This window comes from Xyrauchen texanus, chromosome 24 (assembly GCF_025860055.1).
Source record: "Xyrauchen texanus isolate HMW12.3.18 chromosome 24, RBS_HiC_50CHRs, whole genome shotgun sequence".
Taxonomy (NCBI): domain Eukaryota; kingdom Metazoa; phylum Chordata; class Actinopteri; order Cypriniformes; family Catostomidae; genus Xyrauchen; species Xyrauchen texanus.
The window spans coordinates 3,046,270-3,068,598 of NC_068299.1; the positions used below are offsets into that span (position 1 = coordinate 3,046,270).

General features: G+C 40.6%; 1 protein-coding gene and 1 long non-coding RNA gene across 2 annotated transcripts in view; one reads left to right on the top strand and one right to left on the bottom strand.

Moving 5' to 3' along the window:
• LOC127617567 (uncharacterized) overlaps positions 1–6,055 on the bottom strand; it is an 81,478-nt gene extending 75,423 nt beyond the window's left edge. Inside the window, exon 1 of the mRNA XM_052089538.1 lies at positions 5,469–6,055. Within this exon, the coding sequence (XP_051945498.1) occupies positions 5,469–5,933 (465 nt within the window). The 5' untranslated portion in view covers positions 5,934–6,055. The remainder of the gene's footprint in view (positions 1–5,468) is intronic.
• The window catches only part of LOC127617627 (uncharacterized), a 53,864-nt gene that overhangs the window by 864 nt on the left and 30,671 nt on the right, over positions 1–22,329 (top strand). The window lies entirely within an intron of this gene.

Below are 22,329 nucleotides of genomic sequence, written 5' to 3' on the forward strand. Positions count from 1 at the left end.
GATTTCACCAATAATAATTCACCTTCCAGATTTAATTCTTGGCACATCCTCCCACATTCCTTCTCTTTATTAAATCCTCATCTTCCTCTCTGACAATGAAGGGTGCTGTCATGTGCACATTGTTATACATTAATGTCACCAGTATCAATTTGGGCACAAAGCACCAATCTCCACTTAATCAGTTAATGTTTGTACATTTACCCTCTGTTTGTGCTTCAACCACCCTGTTGTACACATGAAATAGGCCAACACTAAAACTCTTTATACTTTTTATATAACTTCACAGACCATGAACAATGTGGAGTGGTGGTGGCATAGTGGTCTAAGCACATAACTGGTAATCAGAAGGTCACTGGTTCGATCCCCACAGCCACCACCAATGTGTCCTTGAGCAAGGCACTTAACTCCAGGTTGTTCCGGGGGGATTGTCCCTGTAATAAGTGCACTGTAAGTCACTTTGGATAAAAGCGTCTGCCAAATGCAGAAATGTAAATGTAAATGTAAACAAAGCAGTGATTGTGTAAAAACAGTAGATCGTAGCCTCCAGTTGCAAAGCTATGTATTTAATAATGTAGTTAATTAGTTTGATTATTAAAGAAAATGACAAATGACCTCAGCAAGGTAAATGACAAGTATTTATAAAGTTCTGCAAAAATCTATGAATGAGCGACTTCTGGTCAGATTTCAGCACTTCACAATGGATAGCAACTCTTGAGAAGCACTTAAAAGTGCGTTGCACGTTCGTGTTAAGTGCATGTTTGGGAAATGCACGTGAAAAAGGAAAGACCGCTCACAACTTAACATGTAGAGAACCCTCTTAAGAGCTAAGACTCATAATAAACGGCCTTTGTTTCTCATGATCAATGCTTAGAAGCAATGAGAGCTTAGAAAGAAATGGCATGCAAAGAAAATAATGCAAAACAACGTACATACATTAAGAGAAATGTCAAAAGATATAAAGCTCTCGCTCACTTATAACACATGCATTTTGTGCAGTGTAGGTGGTGGATTTGCCTACGAGAAAACCTGATGCAATTTGTTGTTTATAATTTCATTAGATTTAAGTAAAATATTTATGGGTATTGTTTATAACTAGCATTGACGACATGTCACCCATTGAATTCAGTTCATTTTAAAATTAGGTTTCATTTCGCAGTTTATTTTAACCTGGCAAATCAACTTGGGCACTCATATGCTCCCAAGCCCTGGCTTTCAAATATTGGCGGGGCTTCCCGAAGCACTAAGTAGGACGTTAGTAGCACTTAAGTAGTACTTCATCTCTAAGATGCATTTCCCAAAAGCATCGTTATCTAAGAAGTTTGTAAAAACCTTCGTAAATTAACGAGCGCATTGAACCTCTCTTAATGTCACATATTCCCTGTTGTCTTTTGTTTTTGTGCTTTTATGTTGAAGTTCTTGTTTAGTTCCTTTTAGGTTTTTGTAGTTCTTTGTAGTTTCATTTTATGATTGGTTTTCCCTAATTGTTTCTCATTCCCTGATTGTTTCCCCAGGTGTTCCTTGTTTTCCCTTGTGTATTTAAGTCCTTGTTTCCCCCTGTTTATTTGTCAGTTCTTGCATGTTTTGTTATGCTCTGTGTTTTTCTTTACTCTGTGTTTTCTTGTTTTTTTAATAAAGCTGCACTTAGATCCTTATTCTTTGCCTGCCTCATCACACTTAAGTCCATTAAGTGCAACTGAAACATATCTTTCTTGCATCTTTCACAGTTTATCAAAGACAATGAGACATTTAACAAATTGTACTTATATATTTTGATAATTGGAAAGCCATTGTAATATATTTCAGAGGAATAAAGTGTTGAAACAATCGCCATGCAATCAATAGGCAGTCTCCGCAGTCTGTGCATGCGACATGAAAGTACTACATTTACAAGACACATAATACAGTCTAACATTATACAGTATATTAGTCATCTTTGATATGCATAATTGTAATGGTAAGACGATAATACAGTAAGATGGTTAATAGAAAGATGATATGTTCTTATTAAACAGATTATTTAAGAAGACATGCATGAGTAGTTTAAAACTAAAATAAATAGGCCTGATATATAATTCAAATTTGGTTAACAAAGGAGATTAGAGAGAGAGTGCAATGAGAGATTCCCTCCCTTACTCCTCCTCTTCCTTCTTCCTCCAATGGATGTTTCAAATCGGCACGCCTATAGTCTTTTTAAAAGGCAGTAACAAATTGCATGAAGCATAATGGAAGTAAGGCTACAAGTAGCCTACACAGTGACTCACACTATAACCAGAAGATGTGTTAATAGTTTGAAAGGTCTATGAGTAGTTCAATACTGATGCCCGTCATTTTAATCCTGTTCTGTGTGCATGTGTTCATTTTACAGCCAAAGGAACAAAACTTTAGACTACGTGAGAGCCCCTTATGATTCACATTGCGTGCCTTCACATAACGTGTTTATTGAGTCAGTTTCATTTATCTCTATGATTGAGCATCAATACATCTGAAACTCCATCTTACTAAAGCCATCAATATTTCTTTCATTAAATTCTGTAATAGTTAATACATTTCAGTGCCTCGACAAGGTTACAAACAACGTCCATGTTTGTTAGTATTTCCATATTATTTTCAAGTTGATAAGACAATCTCCTGGACATACTGGCCAAAGTGATCAGCACCAATTTGGACTGGACAGCTCCCGATGATCGTTACAGCGTTATCGGAAACCCAACCCTTGTCTATTAAGATGCTCTTAGCTCACTCGCAAATCTACGAGCATTTTTAAGTACTACTTAAGTTACTATGGCATTGGGAAATGGGAGGCAAAACTAAGATGAATAGTAAGATGCATTCTATAATCTAAGCTTTCGATGCTTTTGGGAAACGAGGCCAAGAGATGCGCAGGGCGCTCACATCTGTGAGCGATAATTCACAAATGTAGCATATTGACAGCATTGCAACAAAAAACTTGGAAAACGAGTCTGATGTCTACTTTGCGGTCACAAAATCTCAGACACGTCTTTTAGGTGGAGGTAACGTTCTCTCTGCGCTGTATCGGGCAACCTCGCTCAAGATAGCAATCCATAATTTAATGAGCTGTACGCAAAAACATGAGCAGGAGAAATTGAGAGGCGATCAAATAAAATGCAAAATATGATTCGGTTTGAACAACAAGTCATGCATGTGAATCCTTCTAGAGAAAAGTGTCACTAGATTTTTTGTTATATAATATAACTTAAATGCTTCGGTACAGGAGCTGTCCTGTCCAACGCTGAAACTTTGGCCAATTTGTGCAGGAGTTTGTCTTTTCAACTTGACAATAATGCAGAAATTCTGACAAGCATGGCAATTGTCCCTTCATTTACCTATGCATTTGTCTTCTGGAGTTTGGAAAATAACTATATAAAGTTCTCAAATAATTTGTATCTAATTTTATGACTAAAATATCTGGATATATTAACAGGCCTACCAGCTCCATTGATAAATGTGTCACTAGTTTGTTTATGCTAATTAATTCATTATAATGTAACACGGGGCTAAACCGGAAAGAAATGTAGTGCTAAAAAAATTACATTTGTGAATGGCAATTGTTGTTAAAATTACTAAAAAATGCACTTTGTCGTGCTTCAGTTCTTGCACACAGTTTTCCCTTGGCACACCCAAAGCCTTGTTCCTGGCTATGGCTTTCCAATGATCCAAATATATCAAAACAAGTTATTAAATGTTCCATATTCTCTGATAAACTGTGAAAAATGCGAGAAACATACATTTATGTTGCACTAATGACTTTAGAGTGGTTCAAAGACCTTGTTAATTTACGAAGTTCTTATGTTGCTACTTTGATAGCGATGCTTTTTGGGAAACACGCCGTGGAGAAATACAACTTTAGTGATACTAACATTCTGCGTAGTGCCTTGGGAAACCCAGCCATGGACAAATAAGTGAAATGAGACAAAAAAGCTTCCAATTCGGGACTGGTCACACTACTACATTATATGTAATGCCTACCAACACAGCAATCAGCGCTTAAAACATTTGAGTCATGTAATAACCTGAACAATGTATCGACAATTTTTTTTAAACATTTTTAAAAACCAATGCATTCCACATACTGGTCTGCGCTTCACTACAACGTAAATCATACGCTCTGCGCGGTACAGTGGGTCACGCTGTGCACAGCTTCGCCACACCTTTTGATAGAGATTTAGATAGCTGACAGCTAAATAAAATGGGCTGTGTGAACAAGATGTAGTAAAAAAGTAATTTAGCATGTTTTAATTTTAAAACAGACAACTAATATTTCTCTAACACATGTAGGCTGCAGAACCCATGCCTACACAGAAGTTGTCATGAAGCCCTGCCTATAGCGCCATCCCTGACTAGTATGGTTTGTGTCACAGGCATTCGTTAGTCTGGTTGCTTAATGACGAGAGAGAGAGAGAGAGAGAGAGAGAGAGAGAGAGAGAGAGAGAGAGAGAGAGAGAGAGGTGAGAGAGAGAGAGATAATATGTAGTTGCAATAAAAGTTGAGCAGCAGTGGATAATTATTCTGTTGCACGGCATTGATGAACTGATGATGATGCGGGTTGACCAATCAGTGCATTTCATGCCCACCCACATATGCAAATCAAATATGTATCTATTTTCTACCCAAGAACGACTAAGAAAAAGTAAAACTACCAAAACGTACATGGCTGTTCTCTCTTCCTGTAGCTTTGGCCATCAGCAGGCATCACCCGATTGCATTACACCACCTACTGGTGAGAACGAGCAGCATCAGTTGGAGATTGAGCATCGGTACTCTGCTGCTTTTCCAGCATTTCCCGGATGTGGAAGTTTGAATTTCCAACTGAATTTGAACCACTGAATTTGAGGAAGCGAATTTTGTTAAGTGAAATAGAATGGGCTGAATTTGACCTGTTGAAAAACCGAGACTGTATTTTCAAATGAACTGAATATTTTGGAAATTAACTTTGGAAGGTGAATATTTATTGTTGAATTTTTAATAATGAAATTAGTTCAATGCGTAAAAATACAAAAATATTACATTTCAGCCTCGCAAAGTGCAAGCTCTGATAATACAATGCATTTATGTTTTAGGTTAGAGCGATTCAACACGCTTTTACGCTTCACAGAATTTAGTCATGAATTTACTTCCATAAGCCTGCATCAATTTAAGTTTTTTGGGGGGTTTTTTGTGTTTTTTTTTATTACAAAACAAATGCCATATATTTTACAAAACACATAAAAAGGCTAAGTGATTTAAATTTTAAATTAACCCTATAATAATTACTTAAAATATATCCATTTCATATTATCTTTAAATGTATCATAAGCTATAGGCCTACCATCGGTCACGTGCAACTTTTAATTTCAGTCTGCTTTTATTTTTAGCATAAACAGTTAACTTGTAAATTAAAATGCAAAACATTAAAAAATAATAAATGCACATTAATGAAGCTGTATGAAAACGATCACACAGTAGCTTACCTTGAAATGTGGCTTGGGTTTATTCTCGCAGCTCACTCCGACAATTTTCGGCAGCTGTGTGTTAGCGGTGATGTTATTATTGTTGTTTATATTCTCTGAGTTCGGGCTAATTTTCTTCAGCTCCATGCTTGGAGACAGTCTGGCCTCCGCGCCGCTCGATAAAGTGATCTTGCGAATAGATCTGGACGCTGCGTTTGGAGAAACCGTGTTTCTATTCAGGTGTTCCAGGTGATGCTTCACGGGGCTCACCGGGCTTGTTGGAGGTCCAGGGTGCCTGTCGCACATCTGTGACCGACCGAGATACAGAGACACCTGTTCGTTCAGGTGCCGGAGTTGGCAGTTGTTCGTGAACGTCCGATTGGACAAATAATCATCTGGAAAGCCCGAGCACTGCGGCGCGGGTGGCGCTGAAAGTTTAGTCCCAATTGTAAACGGCTGAGTTTTCCTCACAAAACTTTCCGACATGATTTCGCTGGAGAGAAAAAAAATATATAAATGTGGTGTCCAAAGTCTTGTTCTGCAAAACTGTGAGAAAGTTAGTTATCCACTCGCTTGTGCATGTTTAGGATGCACAAGACGCAGCCCAGGATGGCTTCCTTGGACTCCTGTGAACGGAGCCGGTCCCAGATGTGGCGCACCACGGTGCCGAGGCGCGCAGCGGCCGCCGTGAGGCTTCTTCGGAGGAGCAGCGCGCCAGAGGCTGCGAGTCTGCTACTGAGGAGACGGATAACCAGAGAGCGCAGCAGTATGAAAACGGCTGGCATGCTGCCTGATGGGAGAGAGCTGGGAAGGGAAGGAGGGGGAAGCCTTCGTGAATGAGGGATGAAGTCACTGGAGTTCTGTCAGAGCATGTGCAAAGCACAGGCAGGGGGAGACAAGGTTGTAAAGTCTGGCTGTCAAAACTTCCTCCCTGACTGAGAACAGAAGAGCCGGGGTGATAAGAGCGGGACGAAGGAAGCGGCCGCTCCGTCAAGTCTGCAGTGTTGGATAAATTACTCTAAAATTGTTTTATTAATTATTAACTACTAATACCTATACAGTGCATTAGATTACTGTACTAATGACTCTCTCTGAAAAGTAATTGCATTACTTATTACTTATTACAAATTACTTTCTAAAACCCTTTTCAACCTCGACCAGAGGAACAATACAAGCATAGACATGTAACTGTTCCTTTAATTCGTTCAAATAAATCATATAAAATTCAAATAAATTATTTATGAACTAGCCAAAGAATTTAAGGGGGCTACGCTGAAATTAGAAAACGTATATTTTGACATTAGGCTAGTTAAATTCACTATTGTTTTATATAGAATTGTTCTATAGTCAGATGTAATTGTAATTAGATTACTGAAAAATTAAGAGTAATCCCTTTACTTTTTTTCAATGAAAAAGTAATTTAATTACAGTAATTAATTACTTAGTAATGCATTAACACCCAACACTGCTCGGGAGTGAGGTGAAGTGATATACTCGGACAAACAGAACACGCATTCCAGTCCGACCGCTTACCTCAGGCTCAGGCGCTTCTCAATGTCCATCCATCCATCTTCAACCGCTTATCCGAAGTCGGGTCACGGGGGCAGCTGCTCCAGCAGGGGGCCCCAAACTTCCCTATCCCGAGCCACATTAACCAGCTCTGACTGGGCGACCCCGAGGCGTTCCCAGGCCAGTGTGGAGATGTAATCTCTCCACCTAGTCCTGGGTCTTCCCCGAGGCCTCCTCCCAGCTGGACGTGCCTGAAACACCTCCCTAGGGAGGCGGCCAGGGGGCATCCTTACTAGATGCCCAAACCACCTCAACTGACTCCTTTCAACGCAAAGGAGCAGCGTCTCTACTCCGAGCTCCTCACGGATGACTGAGCTCCTCACCCTATCTCTAAGGGAGAAGCCCGCCACCCTTCTGAGGAAGCCCATTTCGGACACTTGTACTCGTGACCTAGTTCTTTCGGTCATGACCCAGCCTTCATGACCATAGGTGAGGGTAGGAACAAAAATTGACCGGTAGATCGAGAGCTTTGCCCTTCGGCTCAGCTCCCTTTTCGTGACAACGGTGCGATAGAGCGAGTGCAATACCGCCCCTGCTGCCCCGACTCTCCGGCCAACCTCCCGCTCCATTGTCCCCTCACTCGTGAACAAGACCCCGAGGTACTTCAACTCCTTCACTTGGGGCAAAACCTCATTCCCTTCTCAATGTAAACATTGTAAAAAAAGTAGATCAGTGTTTTTCGTAATCTTCCTGCCTTTTTCAGAGATCCAACGACAAGTTGAAGCAGCTTCAAATGCCAGAGAATGACGATGTCCTACCAAAAAAGATTCTGGTATCAGCTAATAAAATATTTAGTAGGTATTCGTACTGCTACAATAGTATTTAACAGCTTCTGCGTGCTGCAAATCGTTGCCAAATCTAGCAGTGTTGTGCTCACGCCGATGTCTGCACTCAAATGAAAGTATTTCACGTCTTTGTTCCCTCAGTAGGGTGCATTGGCCTCGGAACAGTTGTTGTTTTGACAGGCTTTCTGCCTGATGAAAGTGCTCAATTGTGTCACAAGCTAATTTAAGGAGAGGATTGCCGATGTGGGCATGTGTTTCGCACAAATTATGCCTTGAGGTCTGACCCTTGACCCCAGGTCACGTGTTGAGAGCTGACTAACAGCAGAGAAAACAACGCAAGAGTGCGGAAAAATAAAACAGCTTGCACAGGAGTGAAAGTTGTCCCTACACGTAGAATATGAGCACTTGATTTGAACAAGCCCTGACCCAAGAATTAAAGAGTCCAATAAAAAGTTAAAGAAAAGTTCACAGAAAAATGACAATTCTCTCATCATTTACTCACTCTCATGGCATCCCAGAAGTGTATGACTTTCTTTCTTCAGCAAAACACAAACGAAGATTTTTAGAAGAATATCTCGGCTCTATAGATCCATTTCAATGCAAGTGAATGGTGGCCAGGCCTTTGAAGCGCCTAAAAGGAGATAAAGTCAGCATAACTGTAATCCATTAGACTCCAGTGGTTAAATTAATGCCTTCTGAATTGATCCAGTTGGTTTTAGGTGAGAACAGACTAAAATATATTTCGGTTTTCACTGTACATCTTGCCATTGCATTCTCTAGGCACGATCATGATTTCAAGCTCGATTACACTTCCTAGTGCTTGACGCATGCACAGAGCACTAGATGGCGCTATAGGAAGCGTAATCGAGCTTGAAATCATGATCGCCAAGGATCAAGGTTAATAGTGAAAAACAAGTCATATTTTGGTCTGTTCTCATCATTGTGGGGTTTACGTAGTCATGGCAACGAAGTTGTAAAATTGGATATCATTTTACACAGAAAAGGTTAGTATGTAATTTTATCACACTATCACAGGCTAGCATGCATATTGTCTGCGTCTTGTGGCTTTACTTTTGAATTAGTGAGTGTAACGTTTATGGATTGGCCCCCATTCACTTCCATTGTAAGTACCTCATTAAGTCATTAGCTGTGTTTCCATCCAAAATGTTTGATGCACATTTCTGAATATTCGACTGAAGAAAATGCAATGTTCCATCCACTACCTTATGTGCATTATCTTGAGGGAGCCCACCTTGTCGTGATGGACCCCGATGCTTCGGAGATGTTGGACATGCTGCCAGAAGACACAGAAGAATGAGTGTAATATCTCATATAACGAGGGCTGAAAATGGCTGCTATGCACATAAGCCAGCACCTCCGTATATACCTACATGCTCCCGTGCTCAAAACGACTAGATGTGAGCTTAAGCTTCATAATGTCGAGGACTATGTAGGAAGAAGTCCCAAGGTCGGACCTTTTGTTGGGCCAGTCAAATCAAGCTATCGCACACCCATACCAACCGAAGAGCATAATGCCATCGCACTTTACATGCACAAATGGTCAAAACACGTCATCAACATGCAACTAAACTGTTTCCATCACATTAACCCTCTGGGGTCGACAGACGCGCCGGCGCGTCCTGCTGGATATTTTCGTCATTACAGCGGAAACAACTTAAAATACTCCGTCATTTTAACTAATGCAAGACCATGCAAATCCACCTCCTCCTAGCGCATTACATTTCTATACGAATTATGAGAGTTTATTCGCATATCAAGCGTTTCTTATGTGCATTTTCAAAATGCGCGTCAAAATAGTTGGGTAAGAAAATGAGGGACACTTTGAAATCAATTTTGGGGTAATGAAAATTATGCCACAAATAAACTTTGGAGTGTAACTCTTCCTGTTTGATTTACAGATATTAATGATACCTGAAATCATGTGGCTTGTAGCGGAGAGGTGTGCTTTTACTTTCCGATTGCTGTTACTAAATTATTAGACATATGATTTTCTACTGGCGAAGGTAAAATGGGCCAAAAAGTCTCTTGATTTTGATTTGATTGATATTGACCTCCAGCAAAACATTTACATTTACATTTATGCATTTGGCAGACGCTTTTATCCAAAGTGACTAACAGAGCCCTTATTACAGGGACAATCCCCCCGGAGCAACCTGGAGTTAAGTGCCTTGCTCAAGGACACAATGGTGGTGGCTGTGAGGATTGAACCAGCAACCTTCTGCTTACCAGTTATGTGCTTTAGTCCACTATGCCACCACCACTCAGAAAACCACCAAAACACTCCAGCAATACCCAAACAACCACCCAGAACGCTGCATTAGCAACATGCTTAATACCACAGAATACCTCTGCAACCAACTAGCCATCATCTTATATTAAACGCATAGCAAAGTGCTGAAAACCACTCAGAACATCCTATCGTGGTGTCAGTTTTTACATTGGCAAACACCAGTAACTTTTCTGCCGTAAAATCTTCTTACTCCTGCCATTTGACCCTGCCTTAACACATGATGTCAGCTTTTATGAGGAATCTTAACAAAGGCTGAAAATCGATCACTCGCTCAGTGACAGTTAAACGTAGCGACAATGATTTTGTAATGAGAGAATGCAGTATTGTTTTTACACCATATTTTTGTATTTGCCAGGCGTAATACAGACCAGTAGTGGACAGTAAATAAAATGTTTAAATACAGCCAAATAACAAAAAACTAAAAAAAAAATATATATTTTTTAATAATAATAACAATTAAATTACAATTAAACTAATATAAATAAATATAGACAAGAAAAAACATACAGTAATATATATAAATATATACATATATATGCAATACAACTACATATACAAATAGAAACTCGCTCATTATTTACTCACCCTAATGCCGTCCCAGATGTGTTTGACTTTCTCCCGTTTGCAGAACACAAATGAAGAATTTTTAGAAGAATGTCTCAGGTCTTTTGGTCCATACAACGCAAGTGAATGCATGGGTGCCAAAATATTTAAGCTAAGTCAACATAAACACAATCATCAGACTCCAGTGGTTAAATCACATCTTTAGGAGAGATATGATATTCTTCTAAAAATCTTCATTTGTGTTCTGCGGAAGAAAGAGAGTCAAACGCGTCTGGGATGGCAAGAGAGTGAGTAAATAATGAGAGAATTTTCATTTTTGGGTGAACTGTCCCTTTAAATGTTTTATGTTATATCTTTTGAAATAAAAATGTTAATAAACTTTAACCCATTTAAAATATTAAGAGGACTTTTAAACATGAATAGTTCAGCGTTTCACCCATATTTCAGGGTTACGCTTCTCATTTAGCAGATCAGTCACTCGGCTGCGAGCCATATGGTTGTGTTAGTCCCGGTTATGACACGGTTAACGACTGGTGTAAAAAACTCTGGTTTCACTTTGAAGTCATCCACTGAGGGCCTTTAATGCGTTGCAGCTTGAACATCAGAGATAAATCCTACACACGAGGAGGGGCAAAGGGTGGTGTCTTGAAAATGCTGGATCTTCATTTCACGCTAATCCTACAAAGAACCTGTCTGTCCAAATACTCCAATCAGATTGTTGAAAACTCTATTGGAACAAGCCTAACATATTTATCTGCCTGCACATACCCAGACATCTTACACTTATCGGTTCAGGGATGCAAGGAATGAAGTCAAGGAAATACAACTTCAAATTCTTCAAATTCTTGTACACAAGCATGGTGGGGTTTGACACATTTTCCCTCTTGAATGTTCTTGTTTCAGAACAAGTTAAGCTCAATAGAAAGCATTTGCATCAAATGCTAGTGGTCTAAAGCACATAACTGGTAATCAGAAGGTTGCTGGTTTGATCCCCACAGCCACCACCATTGTGTCCTTGAGTAAGGCACTTAACTCCAGGTTGCTCCGGGGGGGATTGTCCCTGTAATAAGGGCTCTGTGAGTCACTTTGGATAAAAGCGTCTGCCAAATGCATAAATGTAAATGTAATGTGGACCCAGTTTTATTAACTGAAAATAAATAACATTTTAGTTCTGACAATACACTGGTCCCGCAGTGGGGTGCTGATTTTGATGACATCATGGCCTCCCAGGATGATGATAAAAGACACAGAGCTCAAACCCCAGGACTGGCGGGCAGAATGTGAGCTTACGTGTGATTTACTGCAGTCAGTAAATGCAGCAATCTCTGAGATGATGAGCGATGATGTCATGGCGTGACTGCTCTCATGAAAATGTGTTGTTGGATGTAGTTTTCTCCACTCTTTGATGCTCTTCATGGTTGGGCATACAAGGCTTTTTGAGTATAGTAATAGACATTTTTGCTCTCGTGTTGTTCTGTATATTCCTTCTTTGTAAGTCACTATGGGCGAAATTGTTTACCAAATGAATAAATATAAATGTGATGCATTTACACTGAAGAGAAGATTTTTCTGCAATATTGCTTGTGGCCTATTGCAAACAACACTGTAAAGAATGTTAAGAAAGTTTTTCCACAATTTCCATAAAATGAATAAAATGCATTACATTCTTGTGGCAGAAGAGTTCATCATTGATAAGACGATACAAAAAGCGGCTTTAGAATACAATGTATTGTTTATTACCATATTATTGATCATAAGTCAATCATTGACACACAGTTCACAGCAATCCATTACACAAGAGAATTTATCAATCAGAGATTTATTATGAGGGCTTGTTTAAGGACCGTCAATTTACACCTGCGTCAGACGTCTCGGGTGCGTTGCATCATAAACATAAAATGTTTAGGTCACTGTGTCGAGTTACATATAGTTTAATACTCAATCTTTAAACACATCTTGAGATCTCTTAGTTCAGATTTGCGCTCCTTCGAGTGTTTTGAATACAAGATTGTAACGCATGTTTGTGTTGTGTGTCTGCTGAAGTGTTTTCTTCACTGTATAAACTGTGTGTTGCTCATACAGCTGAAGTTTCACTTACTGCCCTCTGGAGTAAACAGGTGGTACTACAAGCTTGCATTTCTCAGGAATCTTCCCTATTATGGTGCGATTAATTGCGTTCATTGTTTTTAACGCGTTATTTTTTGTAATATTAATTGTACAGAATTAACGCGTTAAATCGACAGCCCTAATATATATATATTAGGGCTATCGGTGTATGTATATATATAGGTATATATGTATGGATGTATGTATGCACATACATGCATATACAGTATGTATACATATATACATATTCTATGACATTAGATGATATTCTTCTCACCACAATTGTACAGAGTGGTTTTCTGAGTTATATGTTATGTGTGTGAAAATCCCAGGAGATCAGCAGTTACAGAAATACTCAAACCAGCCCATCTGGCACCATCCATGTGATTATCTAATCAGCCAATCATGTGGCAACAGTGCAGTGCATAAAATCATGCAGATATAGTTCAGATTTCATGTCATGCTGAAGGCACATTCTGTAATATCTCATTGCACATGCATTCCAACAACAAATCAACAAAAATGTTCAAAGCGGGAAACTTGCTGTAGGAGGCGTGATAAAGCTGAAGTGATTGGTTAATGAACCTTTTATCCCATCAGAATGTCTTTTATGTACATCAATGAGCAAAAACCACATGTGCCATGAATGATAAATATGTCTGCCTACATCAGCGCTGCAGACAATATCAAGGGCCTCATTAGGGGAAATTACAGCTCTGTTTGAAGACAATGGACCCATTTAGCTTGACAGAATGTAATAAGTATCACATAAGTACGAACTCTGTACTGGATGCTCTAAATAAATGGTGGAGCTTTAGACAGTCAGACGATTCGGCACAGAGAAGAAACCTTTTGATGTATTCGCTTTTTGAAACAGCACATGTGTGCAGTCTGGTGGGTGTACATAATGACTTCAGAGAGGATGAAAAGTGCAAATAGCATCAAATGACATATATATATATATATAACATCAAATGTTTCTCATCAAATCCTTCCAATAATTGTATACTCTTACTGTACTGTATGTGAATTGTCATTTCTTCTGAGGAATTTTAGGAGAAACATCTGAAATGAACCCGATACTTTAATGATGCATAACTAAGAACTCAATTGAGTTTGAAAAAGCATCCTTTGAGGATTTCCTTTGAATCAGCTTTAACAAACAGGAGTGCTGATTGAAATCTGATCATAATTTGTAGCTCACTTGAGTGAAACAAAGCATGCCAGTCACATTTATTTACCTTGTTGAAGGAGAATTTCTATACAAAGCGAAACTGTATATGTGTTTAGGAACTTAATGTGCTGCGCCTGGTTTTGGCAGCTCTCCTACACTACTAAAGCAATATGATTAGTCAATTATGGTCAGTTTCACCCACTCATTCCATTGTTAAACATGATGAAACTGGCTGCCAACAGCAAGTGCTAACACAACATTACAGAAACGAAGGCTTGTTTGACTTGTCAAGCTAGTGAATGACTTGAATCATGAAAAGTTACAAAAACAAAGGCGAGAGCAAGCTGAGCGGCTGGCGAAAACGTTGGCAAAGTAGCGTTGAAGTCATATATTTGCAGTTCAAGTATATGGTTCGTCTTGAATTCCAAAATTGTTAGCCAAACAACTTTTTGGTAGTGACAAACAATGCGACCCAAATGTATGTGACCTTCAGTGGAATCTTTCGGATAGCTTTAGTCTTCCCAACAAAAGTTAATGATGCATATTTATTCATTTTATGCACCAAGCAGATCTATTTATTGGAAAAACACAAGGTGATGTATTGTACAATGTTGTAAAGCTCTTTCTCATGTCCAAAAGAACATTAACCGTCAAAACTGGCCCTCTGGCACCCAGCAGCAATGACCTCACCCTTTTATCATTGATTTAATACGCTCAGAAATGTGCCAGAGATACTGAGAGCGCAATCTGGGAGGAGTGCATGCCTGATGGCTTACGTATACACACACCTGGAGCTGCATGGTGATAGTCATGTTTCAAGCCCCCCTAAGAAAGGCTCATCTTATCAATGCAAAGACACAACGGTGAAAAATGACAGCCACAACCTCATTCACCAGAAACACGTTATTCGTTATGCTCAGCTGCGGAGCCAAAAATCTGAAGAGGAAAAACATGGATAACTTAGAGATGATGTGTGTAATATTAGCGCTACTAGTGGCAGCAAATGGAATTGCAAAAATAATGCCTGCTTTCAAACAGGTTTCCCAAACACTCCTACAACCCCCTGTCTTCCCTAGTTTGGACAAACTGGTAGTCACGCCTTAAACACACTCCATTAGCTGATACAGAAGTAAAAATGTTGCGCTGGTCAATCAAACAGCAATGTTTTGGACTTTAATGCGATCTTTATGCTTGTGTTCTCCTAAATGAATTACTCCTGACCAATTCAAATTTAAAGCAGATATAGGCACTTACCATGTTGTGGCAGGGCGGAGGGTGGGGCCGGGTCGTGATTCCGCACACCCGGCTCCTTATCAGGCTAATTAGCCCTCTAGAGGGATAAAGGTCGACCGAAGGCGGCAGTGCGACAGAGAGAGAGATTTACGGACAGCTGTCTGACACCTGTGTGTGTGTTTGTCTTTGTCTTTTTGGTTACGTTTATAATGAATGTATTATTTATATTGTTAAGCCGGTTCTCACCTCCTCCTTTCCCTTTAACCTTTACACTGGTGCCGAAACCCGGGAAGGAGGAGGGATGCACCGTAGTGGAGTTCTTGCCACTACCATCCACCCCAACGGCCATTCACTGGGGGACAGAGGAGCCTGGCCGCCTGAGAGCAAGGTACAGCCGCTGACCACGAGGGGAGGAGGGGCTCCTAACTGACCGCCTGGAGCAGTCAGGGCCACTGCCAGGGGCGGAGGAGACCCCTACCAGTCGCTGAAACGCGCCGGGGTCTGAGACCGCCGACCGCGAGTGGGGAGGGGCTCCTGGCCGACCGCCTGGAGTGGTTGGACCGCTGCCAGGGGTGGGGGAGACCCCTTCCATCCACCAGAACGCGGCGGGGCGTTCCATCTCCCAGGGGCCGGAGGACTGCCTCCGATCCTCCAGGGGAGGCTTGGCTGTCATGCATTAGAGGGTGGAGCTGCGGCGTATCGGAGAATCGCCGAGTAAGTGTTTTTTATTTCTCTCTCTATCTGCTCTATCTCTCCCACTGCCGCTCCGTGTCGCCCCTCCCCAGGGAAAGAGGGTGGGGGGGAGGGGGGGGTGTATGTCATGCCAGGGGCTACCTGGCCTGAGAGAACGAGGGAGGAATATGGCAGGGGTAGTGATTCCGCACACCCGGCCCCTAATCAGACTAATTAACCCTCGAGAGGGATAAAGGCCGACCGAAGATGAGATTTACTGACAGCGTAATTAAATTTCAGTTAATAAGACAGTTAAATTTCACTCAAGTCTGCGAGTCTTCCTGACTGCAAGTCAGACGCTGTGTTGATTATTTGGCATTCACTAATAAGGCTCTATTGTTCTAACCGAGAGGAAAATATTATTGCTCAGAAGTCGCTCTTTCACAGCTCAAAAGATTTAATGGAGATCTCAGTTATGAGTATCAGCTGTTTCTCAAATGTTCCTTGTGATATAAACAAAGAGATGCAAAAAGAACAAATAACATTTGTGCTTCGTTCTCAAAACTTGAGTGAAGAATAGAATTATTAAGGCCACTCTGTTACAATAATAACAGTTACACAATACTTTAAATGCAAAGGCCACACTGATAACCATCTTACATGTTTGACATAAAACATCTGCGAGTCTCGGAGCAGCCAAATGACGGAATGCTCTACTTTTGATTTGTGGTCAGACGCGTAGACATCTCAAGATCATTCGCTCAGTTCCAAATTTAAAACAAGAACAGTGTGTCCATTTACAATCAGCAGGACCAGAGGGGATGGATTCATACAACACCGCAGCAGACGGAACAAAATAACGCAGCACTCAACTATGCAAGCGCAGTCAATGGAACAAAGTGCTTTTGTGTTACATCGCTGGATCGAACCTACATTCGCCTCAGTCGTAGTCAGCCTTGGGTGGCAATCAGGCAGGGAGGAAATTGGCCAGTATGAGGTCACTTCATGTTTTGACGTTTGAGTCACATTTCATGGTGTTCCAGTGTAATGTTTGAACAATGTGTACCCCACTTAAAGGGACAGTTCATCCAAAAAAGTGTAAACTCATTCATTTTTTACTCACCCTCATGCCATCTTAAACTCAAATAACCTTCTGTCTTCTGCAGAACACTCATTTATTTTGAAGGATATATTATGTTATATTGTTCATATACAATGTGTAAAGCAGTGAATGGAAAGGAGGAGGCGAGAACCGGCTTGACGATATAAATAATATTTTAATTATAAACTTAACAGACAAACACACACATGAGGGACATGTCCGTAAACGATCTCTCTATCCTCGTACAATCCTCCACAGTCGGCCTTTATCCCTCTCGGAGGCTTGATTAGCCTGATAAGGGACCGGGTGTGTACGATCACGACCCGGCCCCGCCCTCCGCCCTGCCACATTCCTCCCTCGTTCTCTCAGGCAGGGGAGCCCCCGGCATGACGTACACCCCCACACACACACACATCTTTCCCTGAGGAGGGGCGTGCCTCTTGCCCCGTCTGCCGGCAGGTCATCCCCGTCTTCCTGGACGAGGGATGGGACAAGGGGAGGGAAACAGAAATAATTAAATGGGGGGGGGGGGGGTACTTCCTGTAACAGTGTAGTAACCCCCCCAAAAAACACTGTAAAATATAAATGAGAGGGAAAAGGCCAACGCGGAGCAGCAGTGAGAGAGAGAGGAGAGAGAGATAAAAAAAAAAAACACTTACTCGCCAGTTCTCCGATATGCCGTAGCTTGTTCCTCGGTCACTCCTCCACCCTCTAACGGACGACAGCCGCGCCTCTCCCGGCGGATCGGAGGCAGACGTCCAGCCCCTGGCGGACGGAAAGCCCCGCCGCGTTCTTGGGGAACAGAAGGGGTCTCCCTCGCCCCTGGCAGTGGTTCTCCCGCTCCAGGTGGTCGGCAGCGAGCCCCTCCACTCCCCGCTCGCGGTCAGCGGTCTTAGACCCTGCCGTGTTTCAGCAGCTGGTAGGGGACTCCTCCACCCCTGGCAGCGGCCCTGTCCGCTCCAGGCGGTCGGTTAGAAGCCCCTTCTCCCCTCGCAGTCGGCGGCCGTCGTCCACTTCCAGGCGGCCGGGCTCCTCGTCCCCCGGCAGATGGCCACGGCTGTTCCGTTGGGGTGGACGGTAGCGGCGAGAACTCTACTACGGCGTATCCCTCCTCCTTCCCGGGTTTCGGCACCAGTGTAAAGCAGTTCAATGGAAAGGAGGAGGCGAGAACCAGCTTGATATTTAAACAATATTTTAATGAGAAACTTAAAAGACAACAAACACACACATGACGGACATGTCCGTAAACTGATCTCTCTCTCCCGCACAATCCTCCGCAGTCTGCCTTTATCCCTCTCGGAGGCTTGATTAGCCTGATAAGGGACCGGTGTGTATGATCACGACCCGGCCCCGCCCTCCGCCCAGCCACACAATGCAAGTCAATGGGGTGCAACATTTTCAAACTCCAAAAAGGACATAAAGGCAGCAGAAAGGTAATAAATAGGACTTGAGTGGTTTAATCCATGTCTTCTTAAGCGATACGATTGGTTTTGGGTGAGAAACAGACCAAAATTGCACTCCCTTTACACCATAAATCTTGACATCTAAAGTTTCCTTGGCGCCAGGGCTGGACTGGGAAGAGAATTCGCGAAGAGAGTCCAGCCCACACGACTCCACATGCCAAAGTGTCTTTGGGCAAGACGCTGAATCCCAAGTTGCTCCCAAAGTTGCTTCCAAAGTGCCTTGCATGGCAGCTCTGCCATCATTGGTGTGTGAGTGTCTGAGTGAATGAGTCACAGTGTAAAGCGCTTTGAATACCGCTGAAGTTAAAAAGGCGCTATATAAGTGCAGCCCATTTACCATTTACAATTTTATCAAACTAATTACATTAATTCTTCTGTTAAAACTTGTGTATTATTTGAGCTGTAAAGTTGTTTAAATGGAAATTTTTACAGTCATTTAGGGTTTGTTGAAATTACATCGACATGGCAACAAAGTTTAACATTTGTGATTTTATCACACTAAAATCATGTTCACCTGTATGTTGTTTATGTCTTGTGGCTATACCTTTGAAAAGGTGAATATTTTTATATGATGTCATCGCCACGGCCGATCAGGTGACTGTGGCCCTCATTATGGGCTGTTGTAGCCCAGAGCTGGAGGTTTATTAGAAACATGAAGAGGGTTTATTAAATACATGCACACAGATGTCGGAACAACCTCCGCCAATCCTGCGACTCAAAGTGCAAACTAGACGAGGCCTGCGAGCGCTTCTCGCATTTCTCACCCAACAGGTGTGATGTTTTAATCGCAGGAAATGTTTACACCCTGTTAACTCTAATCAGAGAACAAGATGCATCAGATGTTGCTGTAATGGACTATGATACTGTGATGGCCCTTTGTCTGACTGCAAACACCAAATATGAGTGAATTCTTGGTTTCTTTGGATGATGAAAATGTAGCACCCTCTATGAGCTTTTTGTTATTGCACAAATGGGTTAAAAATAATAGTTAAAAAGCCCAGATTGCTGGTCAATATTCCCAACTGCTTTGAGGTTATTTTTTGGTAAGCCACGGAAATGTGGATTTCACACAAAAATCTTCTTGCAACATTCTGGGAACGTTTGTTTATAAAAAAATTTAACCTAAAACTAACCATTAGAGAACGTTCTGTTAAAGTTCATATTAGGTTGTCACAAAAACCTCCTTGTAACGTTGTGGAAACGTTAGGTTATGGTTACAAAACAATAAAACCTAAAACTAACCATTAGAGAACGTTCTGTTAAAGTTCATATTAGGTTGTCACAAAAACCTCCTTGTAACGTTGTGGAAACATTAGGTTAAGGTTACAAAACTATAAAACCTAAAACTAACCATTAAAGAACGTTCTGTTACAGTTCATATTAGGTTGTCACAAAAACCTCCTTGTAACGTTGTGGAAACGTTAGGTTAAGCTTACAAAACTATAAAACCTAAAACTAACCATTAGAGAACGTTCTGTTTAAGTTCATATTAGGTTGTCACACAAAAACCTCCCTGTAACGTTGTGGAAACATTAGGTTATGGTTACAAAACAATAAAACCTAAAACTAACCATTAGAGAACGTTCTGTTTAAGTTCATATTAGGTTGTCACAAAAACCTCCTTGTAACGTTGTGGAAACGTTAGGTTATGGTTACAAAACAATAAAACCTAAAACTAACCATTAGAGAACGTTCTGTTAAAGTTCATATTAGGTTGTCACACAAAAACCTCCCTGTAACGTTGTGGAAACGTTAGGTTATGGTTACAAAACAATAAAACCTAAAACTAACCATTAGAGAACGTTCTGTTAAAGTTCATATTAGGTTGTCACACAAAAACCTCCCTGTAACGTTGTGGAAACGTTAGGTTATGGTTACAAAATAATAAAACCTAAAACTAACCATTAGAGAACGTTCTGTTTAAGTTCATATTAGGTTGTCACAAAAACCTCCTTGTAACGTTGTACAAACGTTAGGTTAAGGTTACAAAACTATAAAACCTAAAACTAACCATTAAAGAACATTCTGTTAAAGTTCATATTTAGTTGTCACTCAAAAACCTCCCTGTAACGTTGTACAAACGTTAGGTTAAGGTTACAAAACTATAAAACCTAAAACTAACCATTAAAGAACGTTCTGTTTAAGTTCATATTTGGTTGTCACTCAAAAACCTCCCTGTAACGTTGTGGAAACGTTAGGTTAAGCTTACAAAACTATAAAACCTAAAACTAACCATTAGAGAACGTTCTGTTAAAGTTCATATTAGGTTGTCACAAAAACCTCCTTGTAACGTTGTGGAAACGTTAGGTTATGGTTACAAAACTATAAAACCTAAAACTAACCATTAAAGAACGTTCTGTTAAAGTTCATATTAGGTTGTCACACAAAAACCTCCCTGTAACGTTGTGGAAACGTTAGGTTATGGTTACAAAACAATAAAACCTAAAACTAACCATTAGAGAACGTTCTGTTAAAGTTCATATTAGGTTGTCACAAAAACCTCCTTGTAACGTTGTGGAAACGTTAGGTTAAGGTTACAAAACAATAAAACCTAAAACTAACCATTAGAGAACGTTCTGTTAAAGTTCATATTAGGTTGTCACAAAAACCTCCCTGTAACGTTGTGGAAACGTTAGGTTATGGTTACAAAACAATAAAACCTAAAACTAACCATTAAAGAACGTTCTGTTTAAGTTCATATTAGGTTGTCACACAAAAACCTCCCTGTAACGTTGTGGAAACGTTAGGTTATGGTTACAAAACAATAAAACCTAAAACTAACCATTAGAGAACGTTCTGTTAAAGTTCATATTAGGTTGTCACAAAACCTCCTGTACGTTGGAAACGTTAGGTTAGGTTACAAAACAATAAAACCTAAAACTAACCATTAGAGAACGTTCTGTTAAAGTTCATATTAGGTTGTCACAAAAACCTCCTTGTAACGTTGTGGAAACGTTAGGTTATGGTTACAAAACAATAAAACCTAAAACTAACCATTAGAGAACGTTCTGTTAAAGTTCATATTAGGTTGTCACAAAAACCTCCTTGTAACGTTGTGGAAACGTTAGGTTAAGGTTACAAAACTATAAAACCTAAAACTAACCATTAGAGAACGTTCTGTTTAAGTTCATATTAGGTTGTCACACAAAAACCTCCCTGTAACGTTGTGGAAACGTTAGGTTAAGCTTACAAAACTATAAAACCTAAAACTAACCATTAGAGAACGTTCTGTTTAAGTTCATATTAGGTTGTCACACAAAACCTCCTTGTAGCGTTGTGGAAAGCGTTAGGTTATGGTTACAAAACTATAAAACCTAAAACTAACCATTAGAGAACGTTCTGTTTAAAGTTCATATTAGGTTGTCACACAAAAACCTCCTTGTAGCGTTGTGGAAGCGTTAGGTTATGGTTACAAAACTATAAAACCTAAAACTAACCATTAGAGAACGTTCTGTTTAAGTTCATATTAGGTTGTCACAAAAACCTCCTTGTAACGTTGTGGAAACGTTAGGTTATGGTTACAAAACAATAAAACCTAAAACTAACCATTAGAGAACGTTCTGTTAAAGTTCATATTAGGTTGTCACAAAAACCTCCTTGTAACGTTGTGGAAACATGATTGACAATTTTGTGTTCTGTCGGGGAGGGTTGTCATGGTAAAGCTGTGAGACAGGCGGTGACAAACGTGAACACCACAGACAACTGTTGATGGGAGAATGGAGATGCGAGAAATAGAAATCATGCCTCAGCGTTTGTTATCATGCTGAAGTCAGTGTGCAGTTGCTCACATCAGATGTTTAAATGCTTCTAGCAAACATGAGGTGTGGTAGCTCAGATGCATGCAACTGAGGACTTGTTTTTTTAATATCTTACAACTAATGCACCATGGCAACATGGTTGTAA